Here is a 22,642-nt window from a genome sequence, read left to right as displayed (position 1 = left end):
CCTGGGGTACGACTGGGATTATCGTAATTGGTTTAACTACCGGGGTTTGTGGATGGGTAGGGATTTGATCAACTTGTTTTCGCATTCTAAGGCGCCAAGGGAAAACCTTACACTGATCGTGGTTGAGTTAGACTAGGAGTCTGTCGCGGATGGCGTTGGAACTGTAACCGGTGGTGAAGAAAGCTATGACATCTGCATGAAATTATGTGTGTGGATATTTGGGGAGTGGGAAATGCGCCATGTAAATATTAAATAGGGCTGGAGCTAGTGGATCACCTTGCGGGACTCCTGCGGATATTTGCTTACGAAAGGAAATTGCATCGCAGATCTTTACTTGAAAAAATCTTCTAAGTAGGAATGGATCAGGGAAATTAGATCATTCGTTTGGCCTAGTTGGCTCTCTTTAAAGACTAGACCGTTGTGCCAGCTTTGGATACATGTAAGAACATGGCTCCAGCTTTGCAATCTTTTATAAGTGTCTGATGGTTGGTTGCTGTGACGAAAGCCGCTTGATGGAGGCTTGAGCGTGTAATATCGCTTTTGGGTAAATTTGGAAAGTGAACTGATCAGGGTGATAGATTAAGATAATTTGCTCTTTCAATTTATAAGCAAACTTTTAAAAATGAGGCATTCAGTATTTTATTGAACTAATCCACGTAAGTCTTAAGTTCAAGTACATAGTGAAACACGACTATTCAACTACCCCTATGAAGATGTTTAATTACGATGGAATATGGGTTGAGGTGAAGATTTGAATGAAATGAACTATAAAAATTTCACGATGTAACAACTTTACGAATCAGGATATAATGTAAATATTTATGAAGAATTAAATTTTATTTTTTATTTCATTTTTCAAAAAGACTGTTGTTACTCTTTTACCATATTAATATATTATGCTACTATATTTCTAGGTACAAGAGATTTTCAAGACTGATTTCGAGGCTAAAGAAAAATTATTTTTCTCCGTAGTATTTAGTAAATGTATTATTAATGACCATGTCGTTCTTTTCGATCATCATTGTAACCTTTAACATTCCACATCTTGGTAATAACATGCTTTTGTTTGAGGTTCACCGAAAAGCACCACTGTATGTAAGAGTATATATATTTAAAACCTCTTATATTTCATGAAACTTTGATAAACTATTTATTATATATTGTCATATCAATTACGATTTGTAAATAATATACTGGATAGCTTCTTTCGAACTAACACTGGTGTAAGATTATTTTTTAAAAAGTCTTCTAAGAAGACAATAGAATGTTTGAAGTACGCCGACATAGTAAATAGTTTTGTCGTAGACACAAAATGCTTCAACAAAGACGACTATCGCATAAATTAACAAAAAAATCTCGAACTACTAACAAGAGAGCGCAACCCTCCTATTTGCAATTAAAATAATCCAATAACGGTCCAAAAAAACGTCAAAAATACCCGTTAATTAACCGTTTGTCGAGAATTCATGAATATATAAAGAATTTTTTTTAGCTGGAGCGTAAATATCATGTGTCAGCGATCAGATATCGAAATTATTTCAAATGAAGCATTCAAGCATTATTAATTAATTAAATTAGACATTTTCTATTGTATATATATATATATATATATATATATATAAATATATATATATATATGTATATATATATATATATATATATATATATATATATATATATATATGTATATATATATATATATATATATATATATATATATATATATATATATATATATATATATATATATATATATATATATATATATATATATGGGATGCCTTATTAAATGTAAATCGCAACAATACTGTACTCAAGGATTTCCTTTAAACAATTGCTTTAAATGGCCGACCTTCAGGATTTGCACGCTATTATTTTAAACAACCGCTTTAACTGCATTGGCCTAGTTCAAGTTGTGGAAGTTCAAAGTGACGCCGACCGCCTCGAAATTCAACTTGTAAGATTCGAAACTGTATACGTATGCTTTTATTTTTTCCATCCATATCGTAAACATGAAACACCCTTGATATCGACGATTGTTCCTTAGCGATTCGACAATGTTGTATCTGACTGAGTATGATTTTTTAAATATTTAGGTGTGCTAGTTGCATGCTACCTTGATGATAAACTTAAATTAATAATTAATATCTGGTTAACCTTTTAATAATGTGTGTATATATAGTTCTTTTAATTTAGTACTGAAGTTACTACAAAGTTGCTTAAATTAGCCACAAAAATTACATCGGGCTAATATATCAGTTCAATAGCAGGTTTATTTAGTTATGTGTGAACGTTTCTGCAATCATTTTGTTGATATTTGTTGAGTTAATTGATATTCTTTTATATTTAAATTAGTCGACTATTTAAAATAGGAATTGAATAAGATATATTATTTATATCGTCACAATGAGACTAAACATATTGTATACAAATATACACATATTAGTTAGGTTTAGAAAATACTAACTTACTTCAAATGTATCTAACTCCAAAACAGCCTGAAATGAAATAGCTAGAGGTTTCGGGCCTTCCTCAATCTACCTTTACCCCAACTATGCCAACTATTTATTTTCTTGTTAAATCAGATGATTCCGATTAATTAAATAATTTCAAATGAGCCAAAAAAGAGCCAGAACTGCCATAGATTATATTCAACATCTTTGTATATAATAAGTATTTTTGGTAGAAAAAATAATAAGATAATATACAATTAATAACAATTAAAAAATTCAATGAGTCATAGTTTAAACATCTTATTCTTATTTACTACTAAAACAACATTAGAATATGTTATATAAAATTAACGCTATGTTATTTCACATAATATAAATGAACCTAAAATATATTAACTTATAAACTTAATTTTAATTTACAGGCTAAAAACTCGAATTCTGTATATTTACTTGTATATAAAAATGAACCTGAAATATATTAAGTAATTCATTAATTAATTTTAATTTACAAGCTAAGAACTGCGAATTCTGTATTTTTATTTATAATTTTCTTTATGTTTGTTCTGTTTCAAAGTAAAACACTAAATATATGCTATTCGGCCGATTTTTCCACTCAAAATGTCGGAATATTAACTATATTTTCCCGTTAAATCCAATTTTCCGCTAGGATTCAAGCAGTGGAGAATAAATCAAAATGGAAATCTACGAGAGTAGAGGATAGTAATGGCGAATTAATTGAAAACGATTAATGTTGAATAAACGATCAATTTAAAAATATGAAAATTTTGTCTTAATTACATCGAAATAATCTCGAATATTTCGTACATTATATTTTCCTTAATTCTCGATAAAACTCTCTGACACCATTGTATACACAATTTCAAACTATTTAGCAGCTTCTTTCAACGCCGCCATTCTATTTTTCAACAAAGCACTGGTTATATTAACTCGATTTAGTAACTTTGTATCATGAAACTGAATGAAACTCTCGAAACCATACAGATTCATTCACAATACGTACGTTGTATCCGTCATAAAAAACTTAAAACTATTTTTGCGGAAAATGTTACTTGAAATACGCAATCTAATAAACTGGTTAGGGCGACTTGATTACAGTAGCCCTGAATTTTAAACTAATACACCAAATAAACACTAAAAGCATCTCAATATGAACGAAAGATAAAAAGGATCGTTTTTATCTAAAATCGTAAACCACTTTATGTAAAAAAAATTCTAGTACATTTTACATTTTGTTGTTAAGGCCGTGAATATTCAGGGTTTAACTTAACGGTTCCTGGTAAAAGTCCTGCTACCATTTTGATTTGACACCAAGATGGGACAAAAGTCCGGCTTTGATTGCGCGACATATTGGTTATGTGACGTTTGGCTCATTTTCACTTTAACCATTGCGATGTGTAGATGTTCACATTTTATTATGGATAAATATACGCCACAAACACAAATTTATTGAAAATAATCGTTCCATTATTGACACTCAGCGAAAATTGCGTATATATATATATATATATATATATATATATATATATATATATATATATATAAGGTCACATATCAAACACATAGTATGGAGGAAAAAAAAATATATATATATATATATGTGTGTGTGTGTGTGTGTGTGTGGTGGCGTCAAGTTTGAGTTGATATTCCTTAGGAACTGTATTAAATCAAACACTTTTACTGCTTTTATGCAGAACTTGCGACCTTGAAATCTTCGGTACAACAAAGATAGTTTGCATTTCCATTAAAAAATTGCATTATGTTTTATATCGGTACTGATCTCTGCAAAATAAAATATGATAAAAAATGTCAACCCTGGAGATTTTTAGATTCAACTTACATTTTCTATATTTTTGGAAAACGTATTCATTACAGTTAAAAAAACAGTTTCAAGTCATATTTTGGAAACTTACACGACCGCAAAACTTAATATTCAACAAATTTATGGTACAATGAAATTCCATGTAGCTTTAAACTAATGTCCGATATCAATGCTTGATATTAAGGGATCTGGTGACTATGTGTATAGTATGAACCATGGCCTGTGTCTTAACATAAGGTAGAGCTATGTAAATTCGATCATCAGCGTCACTTTTTATGCCATCGTCTTACACAACAGAAATAATATATTTATTTCTATCAATCATTCCAATAGTTTTCGGTCCCCACAATGTATGGCTGCATTTAAAATAGCATCGTTTAATTTGTTTTTGAACCGATGCAAATTAGCTATTGCGTAAAAGACAGAGATAGATAAAAATCGAAATAATAGTGTGATTCATCATAATTATGCTGTTATATAACGCCGGTTAAGATAAATGATATGTTTTTTAATGCATAAACAAAAGACGACACGTTTTGAAATTTGATGTCCGCTCCTTGAAAGGTCGATGCTGCGGTTGTTTGTAGTCTGTATCTGAAAACTCGCATTTCGTTATATAATCATAAAATTCGTATCAAACACATAGTAACACCCAGAGCTGCGCAAATTTCGCAAGTCGTGTATTTGAAATATAAAAGGGAGCATTTTAGCTGCTCTTATATTAAATAAAAAATAAAAAATTACAAATAGTCTTTTGTTAGATTACGTAAATAAAACAGAACTACTTGAGCCCAACCTCTCAGTAGGTAAAAGAAGAAATTTCTTGAATGAACTCTAGATTTTTAAATTTACTATTAGACAAACAGTCTTTTATTGGACAATGAATAAAACCTGCTTTAGAAAAAAATCTCCTTCTGATGAGCACAAACTTGCGATATATTTTTTATATTTTAATAGCGTTCAGAGATGCTAAGATTTTGATGCCTGTGTTTGATAGCCGTCTCTCTTCATCAAAATAATGAATTCGTCGTGTTTTTCAGTAGTACTGCCACTACTGTTCCTATCTAGCATTACTTCATGTTTTCGTAATTTTGAATTATTTGCCTCTCATCTCTTTTGGTAAGTTCTGTCAACCAGAGGATTTTGTATGTAAGGTGGTAGCATGATGTCAATATTGCTCCATTTTTTTTCAGGTTACTTTTAAGCTAAGCTATCTTTTAGTTCTGATGCGGTAAAAAGAAAATGTATTAAATGATAGTCCTGGATACGTCACAGCATTCACTTGATTCCCTCGATGGCAAACATCGTCCTGCATCCTAGACGTGCATGTGGGATGAATATGATCATTCGTCATGGGATTCGTACTTACAGAGATTACAGATTAATTTGTACTTACAAATTTATACAGAGAATACAGTTTCGTGAAAATAACCATTTAAGGACTATAATGACAATCGACAAAATACTAGACAATTTGTCTTACTAGAGTTGCAATGTCGCCAACCTGAAAGACTGACATATTTAGCAATCGCCAAATTGCTTACGATTAGTAAGATCTGTAAATATATTTATGTTCAAATATATTTTGAAGCTGTCTGTTCTGTCTGTGAAGTCTGTCTGTTTGAGATGGAGATGGCGAAAAAATATCGATATTTTTCGGTGTTTGTTTTAAAAAAGTATCGATAAGTGTAAATAAGTATTGAACTTAGGATACGAAAAGCTAGGGTTTCCGAAATATTCTATCGATCTTCTGTTTTGGAATTATAACCTCCCTCCCCCTGGCCAATCAAAATTTTTGTATGGAAAAGTAGGGCTAGAGTGAATAAATATCGATATTGTTAAAAATAAGTATCGATATTTTTGTTCGCCGATATATCGATATTTTTTTACATATCGATATATTTAAATATCGATATTTATCTCCGTGGTCGACATTACTAATTTGAAAAGGATAAATTACACAACAGATATCTTGAGATTTGGGGAATGCGCTTACTGGGTTCCATTTATTTTTCAAACAGAGAATAATTAAAGTTTAGCGTCTGCGTATATATAGCTTTGTTTACTTACTCTTTTTTGTATATAAATTATTTTGTATAAATAAATATACACAAATTTAATAAATAATTGATTTAATGTTGAAACTATATATAAAGAGAGAAATAAACATTGACATTTTTTTGAAACTATTCATTTTATTTTAAAAATTATTGAATTAAATGAAATAATAAAAATAATGTCTATATGCCTTTCTATTTTTATAAAGACACCATAATTAAATTAATTTACATATTTGAACATTTAACATGTACTCCAAGGAGCATATAAATAAATATTACAATAAAAAAGACCAAAATCCTTAGATCAATTCCAGCCATTATTGTTAAAACTAAACGAAAGAGCCACCACTGTATATGAAAGCAGTGAAATTCTCCTAAAAATCTCCAAACATTTTTCCTCCAGCAATTTTATAAAACAAAATTAAAATAATTACTAAAATATATTATGTTTAAAATAAATCTCTAATTACTTCTAGTTACTACAATTTTTGCAATTAATCTTGTTGGACAAACCTCATTAACAATTTGACTACTTCCAACACAACAACAAATATTTTCTTTGTTCTTGTTATTATTAAATTTTAGCGTATGTTGATACCTATTCGATGTTGCTAAAAATGATATGTTATATATTGATATCATAATATTGTACTGCTTTATAAGTTTTAAAAATTTAACTTTACATTCTGCATTTACCCTTGTTCTTCTATATTTTGAAACCAATGTATGTTAAACCACGAAGAATAACATTTAGAATAACAATTATTATTGCAATAGAATTATTAATGTAACACAAAAACTAAATATTCCAGATTTTTTTTTGACTTGATCGACTGTACCTATTCACTCGAAAAGAATATGCTTGATAAGAAATGGAGGGCAATTTAGTTTGTTCTTTTTGACTTTCTAAGCAGGATAGTGCGCATATGCCAAATCCGGATATTTTTGTTAAGCAATATATCCTAATTTGAAATATGAATTACAAATTACCTTTTTAATAAATATGTATTTGTATTTCCCTGGCTTATTTTAATTATAGGTAACTCTAATATTGCCTAACCCTAATCACACCGCGGTAAATTAATAAAAATGTAGCAGGAGAATATTTGTCTTTATTAATATTTCTCAAAATAACCGGTTTATAAACAAATAGCTACAAAGTTCGCGATGTTTTACGCTCTCCTTGATTTTACTTATGAATAACACTTACTTAACACAAGCTGAATCATCGATCTACGACGGAACTTCTAACATCACAAACAAATTGAAAATACGCTATATAATATTAAGACAAAATTATTTAATGAGTGAAAACGAAAATTTGAATAAAATGTTTGATCGAAAGACGGAAGAAAGGACTTAATTAAAAATAAATTTCCTTCCTTCAAAGCCGAGAGCAAAAACAGAAGAAAATTACGCAAGAATTGTCAGCGCTTAAAATGAATCCTGGGAACTGATTTTTAATTAACTTAACTTATTTTGACCGAGGAAATTTTTCAAAATATGATTTTCAAAGGTTGGATAAAAACAACCTTTTATTATTTGTATAAAAATGGAGAAAACATTATTATATAGGAAAATATATGAATAAATTGTTATTTGTTTTGTTTATAAATACTATATTTATTTTGAAAATATATAAACAAGAAAATTATAGAAAATTTTATTATTAATATGTTCTTATAATTTCTATTGATAAAATGTGAGGTCATATTTTCGACAGATGGCTTTAGAAATACATATATGTACGAATAGACATTTTAATAATATACTAATACAATTTAACAAATATATATATTATTCTAATTACTTCTATATATGTTACTTCTTTCTTACCACGTTCCTTATCACTAACTTACCTTACCTTTTAATATTAACATCTCAAACTTTATATCTTAATTCTGTAACTGTCAAGGACATTAAACCTACCTTGCAAACGACGTAAGATATTTATGAATCTAACTTACAAATAAGCGCTGCAGTACTGCAGAGTATTATGAAATTTCATTAAAATACTACAATATTTTCTATTATTTACCAAAAAGCGGAGATTTTGCTGCATTTAGTATAGCGCAGTATAGCCCGAATGTGATATCGATTATCTGTATCGGAATTTGCTTCGACTTTCGACCAGTTAATAGTAACAATATTAATAACTGTGATTGTGAAACTGGTCTTTAGTTTAAATAATGTGAAGAACTTAATTTAAAGTGTTCTTACGAAGAAAAGTGGACATTTAAATGGTGGGATTTATTTAGTTTTTTCACTAGTTTCCCTGATTACTTTTTGGTGGCGACGAGGCTTGGATGGAAATAGGGGTCGTCGATCTAGAGCACGTAACTTGGAAAAGAAAAATACATGAAAACTCTAAAATTCATCTCTATAATTATATGAAATTTGCATTACTAGGCTCAATATTATGGCTCAATTAGATTCTGCGATTTGAATAAATATACAGAGACATAATGAAAATGTTTCAAAGAATAAGTATGTTTTATCAAAAATTATAAATTGCATTAAATTTTGCAACATTTGAATTGGCTCTTCCGGAACATGATGAGAGCGACACTTCTCAGAATCCTAATAATTCTTCATTTTTGGCGATCATGGCGGACAACTGATGTTGCTGTAAAATCTCAACTGTTAGTTATTTTTTAATATATTCTGTTTGCGATGGAGAGCCAACTGAGTGTTTTTGGAACTACTTAATTCCTTAAAAACGTGATGCAGCGTTATATTGTTAAAACAAATTAACCCAACAAATTGATTACACAAAGCTGACATGAAGCAGCGATGATGAGCGACGAACATGCAGGCGTTCAATAATATTAGTGGTCATTAATGAAGCATCAGGTATAATAAATAATTCCTGAGCCGCCTGAAAATAAAGGCAACTGTCCAGGTGACAGTAAATTTAATAACCGAATTCCTGCTTTATGATGTTATAAGAGTATCAGGAGGTAAATTTCCGGAGGATAAACTCACTTCCGTATGTTCCCTTTATCCCACACTTGATAAAACACGATTACGAATAGAACTGTCAGTTATTTTTTCAAGAAATTATTGAAGAACATTAAATGGTGCACCACCTCTTCTAGAAGTTTTAATAGTAAACAATCCAGGAGGCACGTTGAAGGAGACTGGACAATTATGAGAAATCGTGGTAACAACTCCCATGACAATATCAGAGGCCGAAAGGTTTTCCTGAACACTAAAGCACAACCAAACGTTTCTTAGAAATTCAGTGGTCGAAGATCGTTTAACAGCTCTTTCCGTGATATCTATTGAAAAGCAGTTTATCTCCAAAATAGATAATTTTAATGACAAAGTGATTACTAAATTTGCGAACAGAATAGATCGTAGTATGAACTTATTTTATAAGAAATAGGTAAGTTTTTTTTGCAAAAACACCTTGAAATGTTTATCAGAAGCCGCCACTGTTTTTATATAACAGTTTCTTTGAGATTTATACATGACCGACGGGAAAATGGACAGGATAATTAGGTTAACATCAAGTTGATTCCGGAAATAATTAAGCGAAAAAAAAAAACAGAAGAAAAATAGGTGTGGTCGTATCAGATTTTTATACCCTCGGGCCTCATGATACCTATCTTTGCGTACTGCCAAACTCAGATTCATGTGTGGATATATATCCAGTGACGTAGGTAGTTGTAATATACATATCTCTGATAATGGTCATTAAATGACGCTATTCCACAGCGAAAGCCATACCTCTACCTATTTAAATGTTATTCTGGTCCAAAAATTGATACACCAAAAGGAAATTTCCTTCACATCTTGCCTTTTTACTTTGGAGGAGATAAAAGTTTGCCCTCTTTGAAAGTTGATGATAATGAGTGTTTAAACGATTGCCAGTGTTAGCATTGGACTTTTCGCTTTTGTTCAGGAAATTTTCATTTAGTTCAAAATTAAAACTCTCCCAGGCACAGAAATATTCCAACGAAATTCTTAAATTATCGATGTAGATATTGCTATGGAGTTAGACATCAACCAGAATAGAGTTTCGAACCATTAACGTAAGACCGGATGCCAAAAGAAGCTCGACACTTAGGTTTAACATGAATTAACAATGATAATCATAATGCACTTTGTTAGAATTTGTGAATCATACCTTAACAAACGTTTGCAGAACCTTAATTAATGACAACTAAAATGATATTAAGTGTTTGGTAGGATCGGCAAAGAATTGTAAACATCCATACGACTAATTCGACTCTTAATATCAACAACCTGATTTAATTGATTATTTGATTGAAGGCGATAAGAAAAAAAGGTCCAAATTAATTAATAAGAAAGGGATAATCTCCCATAACGCCAATGCTAGACGACGTAACTCACAGATACACCATAAAATTGGGAAATTTCTTTTTTTTAATTTTTTGGAGTTTTATAGTGGACGCGTGCTATATAAATTGGAGAATGCCTATCCGACTGCTATTTGTTGCGGTTTGTATAAATATTTTGTAGTATAAAGCTATCTTTAATCTCATACATTCTGTAATAAAGAAAGTATGGTTTTATTTTGAACGCGAAAAATTCCGGAATTATATTTCCCCATCCTATATATGAAATATTAAAAAAAGAATATATGCTAAGTTGAGAAAACAGGGTATAACCAAAGGGTGAAATGTTTATTACGATTGTAACCATTCCGGTTGTCTCAATTGGAATTATAAAAACTCTCAATTATTAAAAACTCGTTATGGCCCCTACCTAAGAGGAAACGAAATAAAATATTTCACAATCTGGCAGTTGGAGCAATATGGCAATTTTGATCCCTTATTTTCTTTTAAATTCTTAATTTTTTATATAATTTGCATATAAAACTAGTAAGTGATAGAAATTAAGTAGTATGTTAAGGATACGAAAAATGTGTTTTTTGGCATTGTAAAAATCAATTGTTCAGTCCAAAGGGATCCAAATGTGGAGTATTTCTAGAAAATCCAATACAGCATTTACTTAAGGATTCCTGAACACAGTTTTATGTGCTATGCTACATCTCTAATTAAATGATACAGCGAAATATCCCTCTGAAACCCCTAACAAATATAATTCAAAGTGTTAATATTAAATATATCGAAAGTGTGTCAATACACCATAATTGCCAATCGGCTGAGTTTACTACCAGCCAATTTGATTAATGGACAATTACATACTGTAGAGTAAGATTTAGAATACAATATCTTGCACAGGATATCACTAAAGTATAATAAATCAATCAATCGTAATGTATAAGAAATTCTTATTCCCCTTTGAATAGAAAACTAATTAAATTCTTCATTATTGGTTTAAAAATCCAACTACTACTTAACTTACTCAAAATGGTTACATTCTTTGAACATTTTCTTATTGGGTTAATGTTTTCAAAAGCTCGAATACGTCAACATTTATAAATAACATTTGGGAGTGAGTCTTTAGAGCCTCGTAATATATAGATAATTATTAGCTTATTCCTGCTGACCAATCCCCAGATGTATACGAAATGGATTTATGTTTTGGTTCGATAGCTATGTTAATTTAAAGGGTAGTTTTTTGGCATGACTCAATAGATAACACTATTGAACCTACCCTGTTTCAATATAAATAAAATCCTTCTATTACAAACACATCACTTATCACATTGGCATTCATCTCGATGGTATGTTAAATTGGAAATATCACCTTAGTCAGCTAGCAGAGCAGACCCATTCAGAGTCAAAGAACTGTACTAATTAGTCGTATTGAAATCAAGTTTATTTTAGAAATTATTCAAGATTTCGCCTTAAAATAGAGTTACTAAATCATAGCAACATGGAAGCAATACAGCTAGTGGACCATCCTACGCGTGGTCAGAAGCGAACCAAACCACTCGAACTTGTACAGTGCATAAGGGTCACTCGCAACTAAAGATTAAGTAGGCTAATTTAATTTTAATTTGGGAGACACATACTGATAGAACAATAGTGATGAACAATAAAAATAATTTGTAAATTAAGATTTCATTTACATTTTGTAAACATCAATTTCTTAAAATATCCTGTGCCAAATTAATCGCGTTGCATGACATTTTAGGGTAAATGATGTGGCTCGGTGAATGGAGGTAAAACGAAATGAAACAGTGGTTTTTACATGATGTGACCGTTATTTATTGACAATATAAAAAATTTTGTGAAAATACAAATAATAAAACGGATGGCAGCGGAGTTACCTGAAGACGAGGCTTGGGCAGTCGATGGTGGCACGTCTAAACCAAACGAGGGTTGAGCACTGAATGACCGAAATACCCTTCAATAATATCCCAGATAAACGTCTCGGGGTTGCCGCCAGCTATTCGTTGTCGGGTTCCAGTTGGCACCCCGCCCGTGTTCAACATCTGGGATTATATTTCTGGGTATTTTGTAGACCGTTATTCCACGATGTAAAATTCGACATGCTCAAGATCGCTACAACATAATCATCCTAAAGAAATGGTCCAAGGGATGTACGTAGTTGTTACATCTGGGCAAATTTCTGTGGTAGTAAAATTATTTTTATGTATAGTTGTAGCTTCTTGCGCAAGTTTCATTCTTTGTTTCGTTCTTTTTACTAAAAATCCCAGTTATACCTTATATGGAATGATTTCTTAAGTTGTGGTGTCCATTTAAGCTACTGTAATCCGTCTTTGGTCTTACACCTTAATTGCAAGCTTCTGTTCAAGTTCGAATAGACAAGGTTATTCCACAGCATGTTCAGTCTGCCTTTACACTCTGAACTACGATGTTTCTAGATAGAAATACACGAACTAGGAGTGTTTTTCGCAACATGGAAGTTCTAATAATGTATGACTAGAGGACTTTGAGCATCTTCAACCCACTTTTGGCGCCGCTACTTTTGCAAGAACTCCACTAAACTATGTCAAGAAATATTTTGAGGAGTTCTGAAAAAATTGCCAATCCAATATCAAACAGTTTTAATTTAAGTTTTATTTTAATTGAAAATTATTTTGATTTGAATGTAAAATGTTACGACTTTTGGAACGATTGCACAGACAATACTTCCAAACCTATCTTAATTAAATATCAGATATCTCAGATATCAGACAGATACTTTCAATGAATAATTATTTTTTATATTTTTATTAATTAGGTCTCTATGATATATCATTAAAACTGATGATTTAGACCTGTATTTCAAACGCTCAAATAATATTCTCTTTTGGCAAGTTTTACCACAAACAAATTCACCTTATTTTACAACAAATGAGATTTTCTTGATTTACGTATAAGGCAATTATAAAATCAATGCACCTGAACGATCTAAGATCGTCGTTAGCACTCAATAATTACAAAAAAATTAAATACTTTGTCAAATATTACTACCTCCTGTACTAAAAATACTGGACTCCAGAGTTCAAGGCCTCCCATATTTTTTATGCTGATTCAAGATGAATCCAACTAGTATAGTGGTATAGTGGTGGTGGATCTGCAAACTGAAAAGGTATATAAAAACGAGGTATTTATTTGCAAATTATCAATTAGAACATTGCGCTAGTACAGTCGACAGTCGAGCCATAACAAGTGCTAATTGTTTAATATGAAGGCCCTCCTTGCTACCGTTGCTTTGATCAGCATTGCTGTTTGTGTTACTGTAAGTAAATATTGAATTAAAATGTTTACAGGTAGTTGTAATTGTCTTTTTTTGCATAAACTGTGCGTATATTTTCTCATTATTTCAAAGTAGAAGAATAGTTAGTATTACTAGTTAGTGTTTAAATGTAATGGTAAAAGATATTTATTGTTACGGTTACTTATTGTTATGGACAGTCGTGTTTATTTATTTATATCAATGTTAAACACATTCCAAGTTCAGTCTATTATATTACGAAGCAATTTTCCTGTTGTATGTATTGATATTGCACAAGCAGCATTTATATTATGAAGCAAGGTATGCCTAGTAGTTTTTACTCATATATATTTCTATATCTTTCGTATTCAGGTAAATGTTAAAACCGTGAAATATTTTAAAATTGAAATAATTGAAACATTTGGATAATTTTCAAAATCTTATCCATTATCCATCAAATTTTTTAGATTTTTGCACCAAATTTTTAACACAATCTCACAGGCTTTGTGCTTTTGAAATTCATTGAAATAAATTCAATCCAGTGTTGTAATAACAATAATTTTATAATCTTATTAAATAGTCTAATATTTAAAGCCTACAGGAAAATTAACACCACATGGTATACTAGTCGAGCGCAGGTACACTTAAATAAAATTGATTACGTTTCAATTTAGTTTGATTATGTATGACGTTTTTATTATTTCCAAGCCCGTATTTTGTTCAGCAGTAAATTTAGCTAACGATATTTGTATTAATGGATAACTATTATATTGCTTAATATTTTTATTTATCTTTTTTTTACTAAATAACTTTTAAAAAATGTAAAGGCTTTTAAGATGTAAAAAGGTACCTCTTCTAAAGTATTTTTAAGTGCCTTTAAAGGTGGTACTGAAAACATTAATGAAAACAAAAGAAACGATAAAAAATTTATGTCAAATGTGCTATATTTCGATCTGGAATTAATAGTATCGATATTTTCAAGTATACGTATTCGCATATTATTAACTTATTTCTTTTACATTGGGTTTTTTACTGACCACCTATATGCTCTAGATGTACCTTGTATATCTGGATACCTTTCTTATAAATTTATGTTTTCCATTTAGTAGCATCTATGTATGTTACATTTTCCAAATATGTACTATTTTGTCTACATTAGAGTTAGTATTCATTTCCTACATATCCTTATTAAACGAATATGCTTACATATAATCTTTTTATAACCACTATGAACAATGACACTAATATAGATTTATATAAATTTAATATGTGCTAGTAAATAGTTTTAGAAAACTAGTCACAGTTTACAATCTCTATCATTATTCATATTTTAATTTTAGTTTTATTTTTCCAATAAATTTTTTACCAGATACTTACTGGAATTAATATATATTCATAAACTCAATTAATCCTCGTTATGTATTTTTTGTTTTCTCTATTACCAATAAAAAGCAAGTGTTTTGTTATACTCTCCATAATTTTATCAACCATATAAACAGTGTGTAAAATATAATAATACCATTAGCTAATAAAATCAATATCAAGATTGTTAAAAATTAAAAATGAGATGTGTTTTGAAATATAAAACAAAATACAGTATGTTAACTATTTTTATTACAATAGGAAATTACAACATACAGTCTGGTGTCAGGTTATATAAATAAAATAGAATTAATCCAGCCCACCCTATTAATGTGTTAGGAAGAATTTGTGTTGATGAACACTATATTTTTAATTGTATTATCAGACAAAGAGTCTGTTGTTGGGGAATGGACAAACCCCGTTAAAGGAAACAATCTTGCTACATGTTTTCCTGACCACAAACCTTATATTTTATGAAAATTTTAATGTTTGGATAGCGTTCAAAGATATAAATTTTTATCGTTGGGAAGTAGACTATTTTTGATATCTGTAAATGACCACTCCCTCTTTTCGCAAGAGCAATAAAGCGTCATCTTCTTTACTAGCATTGGTCTCTTATTTCAAGGCTTTATTTTATGTTTCTTATAATTTTCGTTTTAGGCATGAATTATAAGATTTTTGCCTCTCATCTGTTCTCTGATTTCTGCTCTCATCTGTTTTTAGGTCTGCTTTCTGGCAACAGACGCCCCACCTAACTTATTTCTACGCTCGTTTTTTATTGTGAGGCAATAATAGTAAAATACCTCATCTTGCAATGTTACAGCCGATCTAATCTGATTCTTAAAATTGTTGTTCTGAATATGGTCTAAGCTAAAATTGTAAAGAAAGCTCTATCCTATGCGACAAGTATATATTGACTGATATCCGAGATAGTCTTTTATGACCTCAGTCGATCTGTATGTATGTAACGTATTTATATTCAAATGTATTTTGAAGCCATAAGTATTTGAAATGCTAACTATAAAATACCTTAACAGTTGTTTGAAAAAACAATTACAAATTTAATTTTTTAGAAGAAATTGAGTAACAAATGCTAAAAAGCCCTTCTTACACCTAGAAATCTGAACATAATTGAATGGTTTGCTCGAAAATATAACAAATTTAAACATTATTTCAGGCTGACCTCACCGATGAACAGAAACAGAAAATAATTGCTTACGGAAAGGAGTGCGTTACTCAAACTGGCGTAGACAAAGAACTAGTCCACAAGGCCCGACAGGGTAGCTTCACCGACGATAGCAAACTGAAATCCTTCACGTTCTGTATTTCGAAAAAGATCGGTTTCCAGAACGACAACGGAGACGCTCAGGCTGACGTTATCAAACAGAAATTGGCCGCCGCCATCAACGACGCCGATGCGGCCGATAAGCTTATCGCCAAATGTCTAGAGAAAAAGGATACGCCCGAAGAAACGGCCTACGAAACGTTCAAATGCTATTACGAAAATACTCCGGTTCATCTTTCCATTTTCTAGATATATATAAAACTTTATACATGTTACTGTTTCGTTTTTAATAAAATGTAGTTTTATAAATACATATTTTCGTGATTTTATTTCATTACAAAATGTACAGTAATTTTAGTTATGGGTCTATAGTCTATCCAAAGTAGCAGTGAACCTACATCAGCTTCTAGTTTTTGTTTATTTTGGCCTTGACATAACAACATTCTAGTGTAAATAAAATATTGCATTTTTTTATCAAATATAATTTAGTTCAACATTATAGTACATCTAACGCATATATTACCGAATAATTTAAACTACAGTTAATTATACAGCCACAATAGTTTATAGGTTAGAGTAAGTTGTTCACACTCTACTGTACAACTTCGTACAATTATCGTATACTCCCATTAATTATTCCACTCCCATAACCCTGTCTTGAAAAATGTCATTATTGAATCAGAATACCACATTCAAAAAGAAATTTAAGTGATAACTAAGCTGTTAATTTCTAATCTATCTAACATTTGTTCCCAATTTCACCTTTTGTTAATTTCTTTTTCATTGTCTCTTATCAAGTTCATCTAAACCGAAGGTGTTATTAACTATACCAACTGAACAATTCTAAAAAAAACTAAGAACAATATATAATGAGCTTTTTATGTAATTAATGTTATGACTAATAGTACCTATTCTATTGTTATCTCGACATTTACCTTTTTCCATCAACTTTTATTGTCTTAACACTTTTTATTATGATCTGACCATGAGTACCAATGTCCCATTCTGAATAATCCATTTCTTATCTAAATACACAAATTGAAATATTAGTCGATTTAAAAATTGTATTATTTTAAAAACAATGTCTGGAAGTACCATTAGACCTCTCCGTGAGTTATCTTTACACCATTTAGATCCTTATTACCTAGCAGTGTAAGAAGTTCTCTAATCTATCTAGGTATACATTCTAGAATTTTTTAAATAATTGTATTGAATTATGTTAATATTGAAAAAACTACTCACTGTTTTTATACATGTCATACTGATTTGATCTCTGATAGAGCTATCATCAAGCTGATACTGATTAATCACCCGCTTCGTATGAGTACCGTTTTTGAGATATTCCAATAGCCGTTCCCGTACTAATATTCAGTGCAGCTGCAACACACTATAAAATACTTTCAATAAAAGACGTTGTAATTTTACAACGTATTAAACGGCTTCCATTATCTTGTTCTTGTCCGAAATAACTGATTAGAGACAAAATCTGTTCCGTCTGGCTTCGTTATTTTCAATCAGAGTAATAATAAGCAGGCAATTGCGGCAGGCAATACACTAAACATCTTGATGACGTAAGTTCACTGCTTCTGGATAGACTATATATAGTTTTATTAATAAAAAAAAATTAATTTAAAGTTTTATTCTGAAATATCGGTACCATGTATTTACCATAATTCAAGGTACTGTCCATCGTAGCCGCTACTTTTTTAAACTACTGCCATCTCGAAAAGACGATGTATCTCTTGAGGCTATCAACGAATCGACCTATTATTTGGTCCTGCATAAGAAGACAAATATACGAATAAGAAAACAAATAGTAATCAGAAGTGGCAAGGTACAAATTGTAGTCGATAGCGATCCCCATTCATTATTTTATTAGGATTTTACCTTATAGATCATTAGCTTGGAGCTTGGATTTTTTGGATTTGAATTATCGTCTCTTGTCTTCAACTCACACGGCACAAAATATTAAAGCTTTCGTATCATTCAAGTGCTTCATGCGACTGGAATTCAAAACAAGTCTGCGAATTCTTCTTGAATTTTTCGCATATAATCATCGCGTAATGCCTTCAAATCATTGTCTTCAATTTTTTTTGGGCTGTCCAGAACGTTCTTTGTCTTCGGTTCAAAGTCACCTCTTTAAAAATGTCGAAAGTGGTATTCACATGTTGACATCGATGGGATATGTTTATCATAAGTTTTATAAAGCGTTAGATAATATTTAGCCTTTTTTATCAAAATAATGTAAAAAATTAAATGCAAATGCGATTTACTGGGCACAAATTTTAAAATGACACAAACTGAAAAGTGAATCGTGAAGTGAGTCTCCAACATGAAGTTGGCTACAAATGTACCCGCTATAATTTAATATACTACACTGTATACGCAAACAAAACAATTAATTTATAGGCCAATAACTTGGATTCTTTTAGTAATTCTTGATACAACATCTTCCCATTATATACGGTTTACACACCATGGCTTTTACAATGGCACGTTATTTACAGTGGATAATCATTAAAATGTTTGAAAGTGTTAGACGCATATAATCCTCGCGTAATACCTTCAAATCATTGTCTTCAATTTTTTTGGGCTGTCCAGAACGCTCTTTGTCTTCGGTTCAAAGTCACCTCTTTAAAAACGTCGAAAGCGGTATTCACATGTTGAAATCGATGAAATATGATTATCATAAGTTTTATAAAGCGTTCGATAAATCTAGCCTTTTTTATCAAAATAATGTAAAAAATTAAATATCAGGCAAATACGATTTACTGGGTACAAATTTTAAAATGACACAAACTGAAAAGTGGAACCTGAAGTGAGGCTCCAACATGAAGTTGGCTACAAATGTACCCGCTATAATTTAATATACTATACTACATACGCAAGCAATACAATTCATTTATAGGCCAATAACTTGGATACTTTTAGTAATTCTATATACAACATTTTCCCATTATTTACGGTTTGCTCACCATGGCTTTTACAACGGTGCGTTATTTACAATGGATAATCATTAAAATTTTTGAAAGTGTTAGCCATTTTATTCTATATTATTCATCTGTTAGGCAATATGGATGCCGCTCCAAAAGAAGACTTCCTCCTTTGAGCTAAACCATTTATCAACCCATGGATTCGAAAAGGCGGTAGTCGGATAAAGCTAGGTCTGGAACGTATCGCCGCTACGATAAACGGACCTAGTAATTTTGAGACTCCTTCACTGATTCAACACTGTAAGATGGCGCGTTGTCATGCTATAGGTTCAACTTATCATATCTCGGATAGTATTGTGGATGTTTTTAGATAAATGTACAGTTCAAATTGATCAGTTGTTATCTGTAGCCATCAGTATTAAATGTTTGTTCATATTTTAACAGTTCATAAGTAATATACGACATCAATTTGGTCCTACCAGATACAGAGCCTTGGGACCAGAGCGGTCTTGGATTTGGCCTTGTTTCATGTGATTTGCGAGATATATTAATTTTTCATTACCTGTTAATAGTCGATGCAGAAATGACTTCCAATCATATCTTTGAAACAGCATTTCACAAACGATTTTTCGATTTTCTAATTATGCTTGATTCAATTCATGTGGTACCCATCTATTCATATTTTGGATCTTTTCCATCGCTTCTAGCCGTTCAAAAACGGGGACTTGGTTTATATTCAGCCATTTTAATAATTGTTTTTGTGTGTATTTTGAGCCTTTATTCACTATCTCCTGCAATTCTGCATAATCGAACGTTTTCGGCCTGACAGGTTCGTCGTCTGGAAAATTAAACTCGCCATATATGCTTTATCGAAACCACCACGTCGTATCTCTACCTGAGAACAATGATTTTCAGCGATTTTTTTTTCGCTTAAACAAGAAAAACAATTGGTGCAGCAAATGCACGTTATCAGATACAAAATTCGACATTTTCAAAAAATTATAAATCTATAACGCTGATAACTTATAGTTTTGATGTTAATGTTATAAAATTACACACTTGATGATTAATAAAGTCAATAACAAAAACCAGAAACTAATTATCGACCTGGTATATTGCACAACCCGTCCAAACTATAAAATTTTGTATCAAAATATATTCTCGTTGGGCCATGCAAATATTTTAACGAATAGCTCTTAATAAGCATAGTTTCCGTATATGAAACGATGCAAACCCAAGTGATTTTCACGTTCAGGTGCCAATGCATCTGCAAAGAGTCGCTGCTTCGTAAAGATATTAAGTCGATCAAATCGTTGTCCGAACTTTTAATCCAATCACAGGCTAGCGCCACTAGACCACGATAACTGATTTATTTTAGCCTAAAATTAACGATAGAGACGTGGACATCATATAACTCTACTAGGACCACGCCACGTCAGCGATTTCAATGTACTTGAACTTGTCTTTTGGGTTGAAATCTCAAAAACCATTATATGTTGCATTACATAAATCGTTACAACTTCCGCCTTCAAGGCCATTTGAACAAGTACACCTCGTGGATTCATGTGGTTGTCTTATCTTTTTGAATGCCTGACTTGGTTTTATACCCTATGTCATTGTTGAGGTTTATTTGATGTTTATAAATGTGACTTTATTCTCGATGTTTTTATTCAAAATAACCTAGAGGAGTTGTTGAGACCTCGACTTCATGGAATAGAATTTTGTTGCCAGTATTAATCCACTGTTCATACAACTATCACGCACATCATTGATGTTTTTTAAATCAGAAAAAATACCAAGCAACCTCTTTCCTCGCCATTTCCTCCATATCTCTTGTCATAGCCAATATCTTCATTGAATAAACCACTAGTCAGTATCCCACTAATCCGTCCATCTCAATATTTTATGGGCAAACTCAACCAATTCCTATCTGACCTGATATCTCAACATCAAATTCACCATGGCGAGGAAGGGTAATTCCTAGATTTTTACTTAGGTGTTTTAGTTCGATGGTAAACTATGGTTATCAGTCAATATGTGACCGTCCTAAACTATACAATTATAGTGACTATATTTAGTCACATCAATCATGTCGTTTTTCGTAATGGATAAAGCGTCAAAAATATATCAATAAAATAAAAAGTTTCCCAATTAGGTAATACAATCAAATTCTCACCTATTATAAAAGGAAGAATAAAAGACGATTAAACTGAAGAATACCTTCAAGGAACTAAAACCTGTATTTTCAAGGTACTACTGAAGCTCAATATTAAACTTACATTCAAACCACACGGGAAGAAATCTTAAGCGCTCACTAAACCGAAAGCTAAAAGTGATCCACTGAAGGTGGTAGGTCTGTACAAGCCGTTTTGCAAGTGTGTGCGGACATTTTACGTAAGAGATATCTTCGGATGACAGACGATACAGCCAGTTTAACTGGATGAACACAGAGGTGATATTACTCCCAGTGTTCAGTGATTAATTTTAGAACACTGACCACTGCTTGAGCGTTTAACTCTCTAACTCAACATCAATAATTTACCTTAGCTGATAAATACAATACATGAGACAATAATGAGACAAGTTAAACATAGGATATTTCTACGCTTTTTTAGAAACACTGTTGTTCAGTTAATATCGGATAACCAGCTATATCAAATAAGAACAAATCCCGCACGATTTTATGATGAAAACTTTGAGAGAAAAGTATAACAAATATACCGGTAATTTTAAACATTAATTCATTTAATTCCATAGTGTCATATACTCTTATTAATTACCAATACTATTCTATTTCCCATATTATTTACCCATATATTAACGAATGCAAAAAGCGCCTAATATGCGAACGGATACAATAAAAGATGAATTTAAATATTTTATGTAAAAGCAAAACTAAATGAATTATTTATGAGGTGGAACTGTTTTTAAATTAAATATTTTTTATGTTAATGTCAACTATACCAACATATAAAATGTTGCCTAATATATCTACGTAAAACAAAAAGTGGAATAGGATATTAAAGAAGTCATAGTTGTAGTAACTAGTATTCTGTTTTTGTAATAGATTAGGCACTGATTTCTAGCCATGTTTTTTGACCTGTGTG

The 22,642-nt window shown here is 31.0% G+C and overlaps 2 protein-coding genes across 13 annotated transcripts in view; both read left to right on the top strand.

Annotated features, from left to right (window-relative positions):
- The window catches only part of Cbp53E (Calbindin 53E), a 404,419-nt gene that overhangs the window by 180,883 nt on the left and 200,894 nt on the right, over positions 1-22,642 (top strand). The gene's annotated exons all lie outside the window — the stretch shown is intronic.
- On the top strand, positions 13,823-16,917 carry LOC143200558 (B2 protein). Its single transcript, XM_076411019.1, has 2 exons — positions 13,823-13,979; positions 16,495-16,917. The coding sequence occupies exons 1-2, from the start codon at positions 13,926-13,928 to the stop codon at positions 16,849-16,851; spliced, it is 411 nt and encodes a 136-aa protein (XP_076267134.1). The 5' UTR covers positions 13,823-13,925; the 3' UTR covers positions 16,852-16,917.

Source organism: Rhynchophorus ferrugineus, unplaced genomic scaffold (genome assembly GCF_030347505.1).
Source record: "Rhynchophorus ferrugineus isolate W39M unplaced genomic scaffold, kcgeb_rfMv2 rfM8, whole genome shotgun sequence".
In the NCBI taxonomy this organism is placed as follows: Eukaryota; Metazoa; Arthropoda; class Insecta; order Coleoptera; family Curculionidae; genus Rhynchophorus; species Rhynchophorus ferrugineus.
Note: the sequence above shows the minus strand (reverse complement) of the source record. Positions and strands in the feature narration are given on the sequence as shown.

What these genes read in the sequence shown, in the direction of transcription:
- LOC143200558 (XM_076411019.1), top strand. Translation starts at nt 13,926, where the DNA reads ATGAAGGCCCTCCTTGCTACCGTTGCTTTGATCAGCATTGCTGTTTGT. An exon ending in GCATTGCTGTTTGTGTTACT is followed by an intron (nt 13,980 to 16,494) that starts GTAAGTAAATAT and finishes ACATTATTTCAG; the next exon opens with GCTGACCTCACCGATGAACA.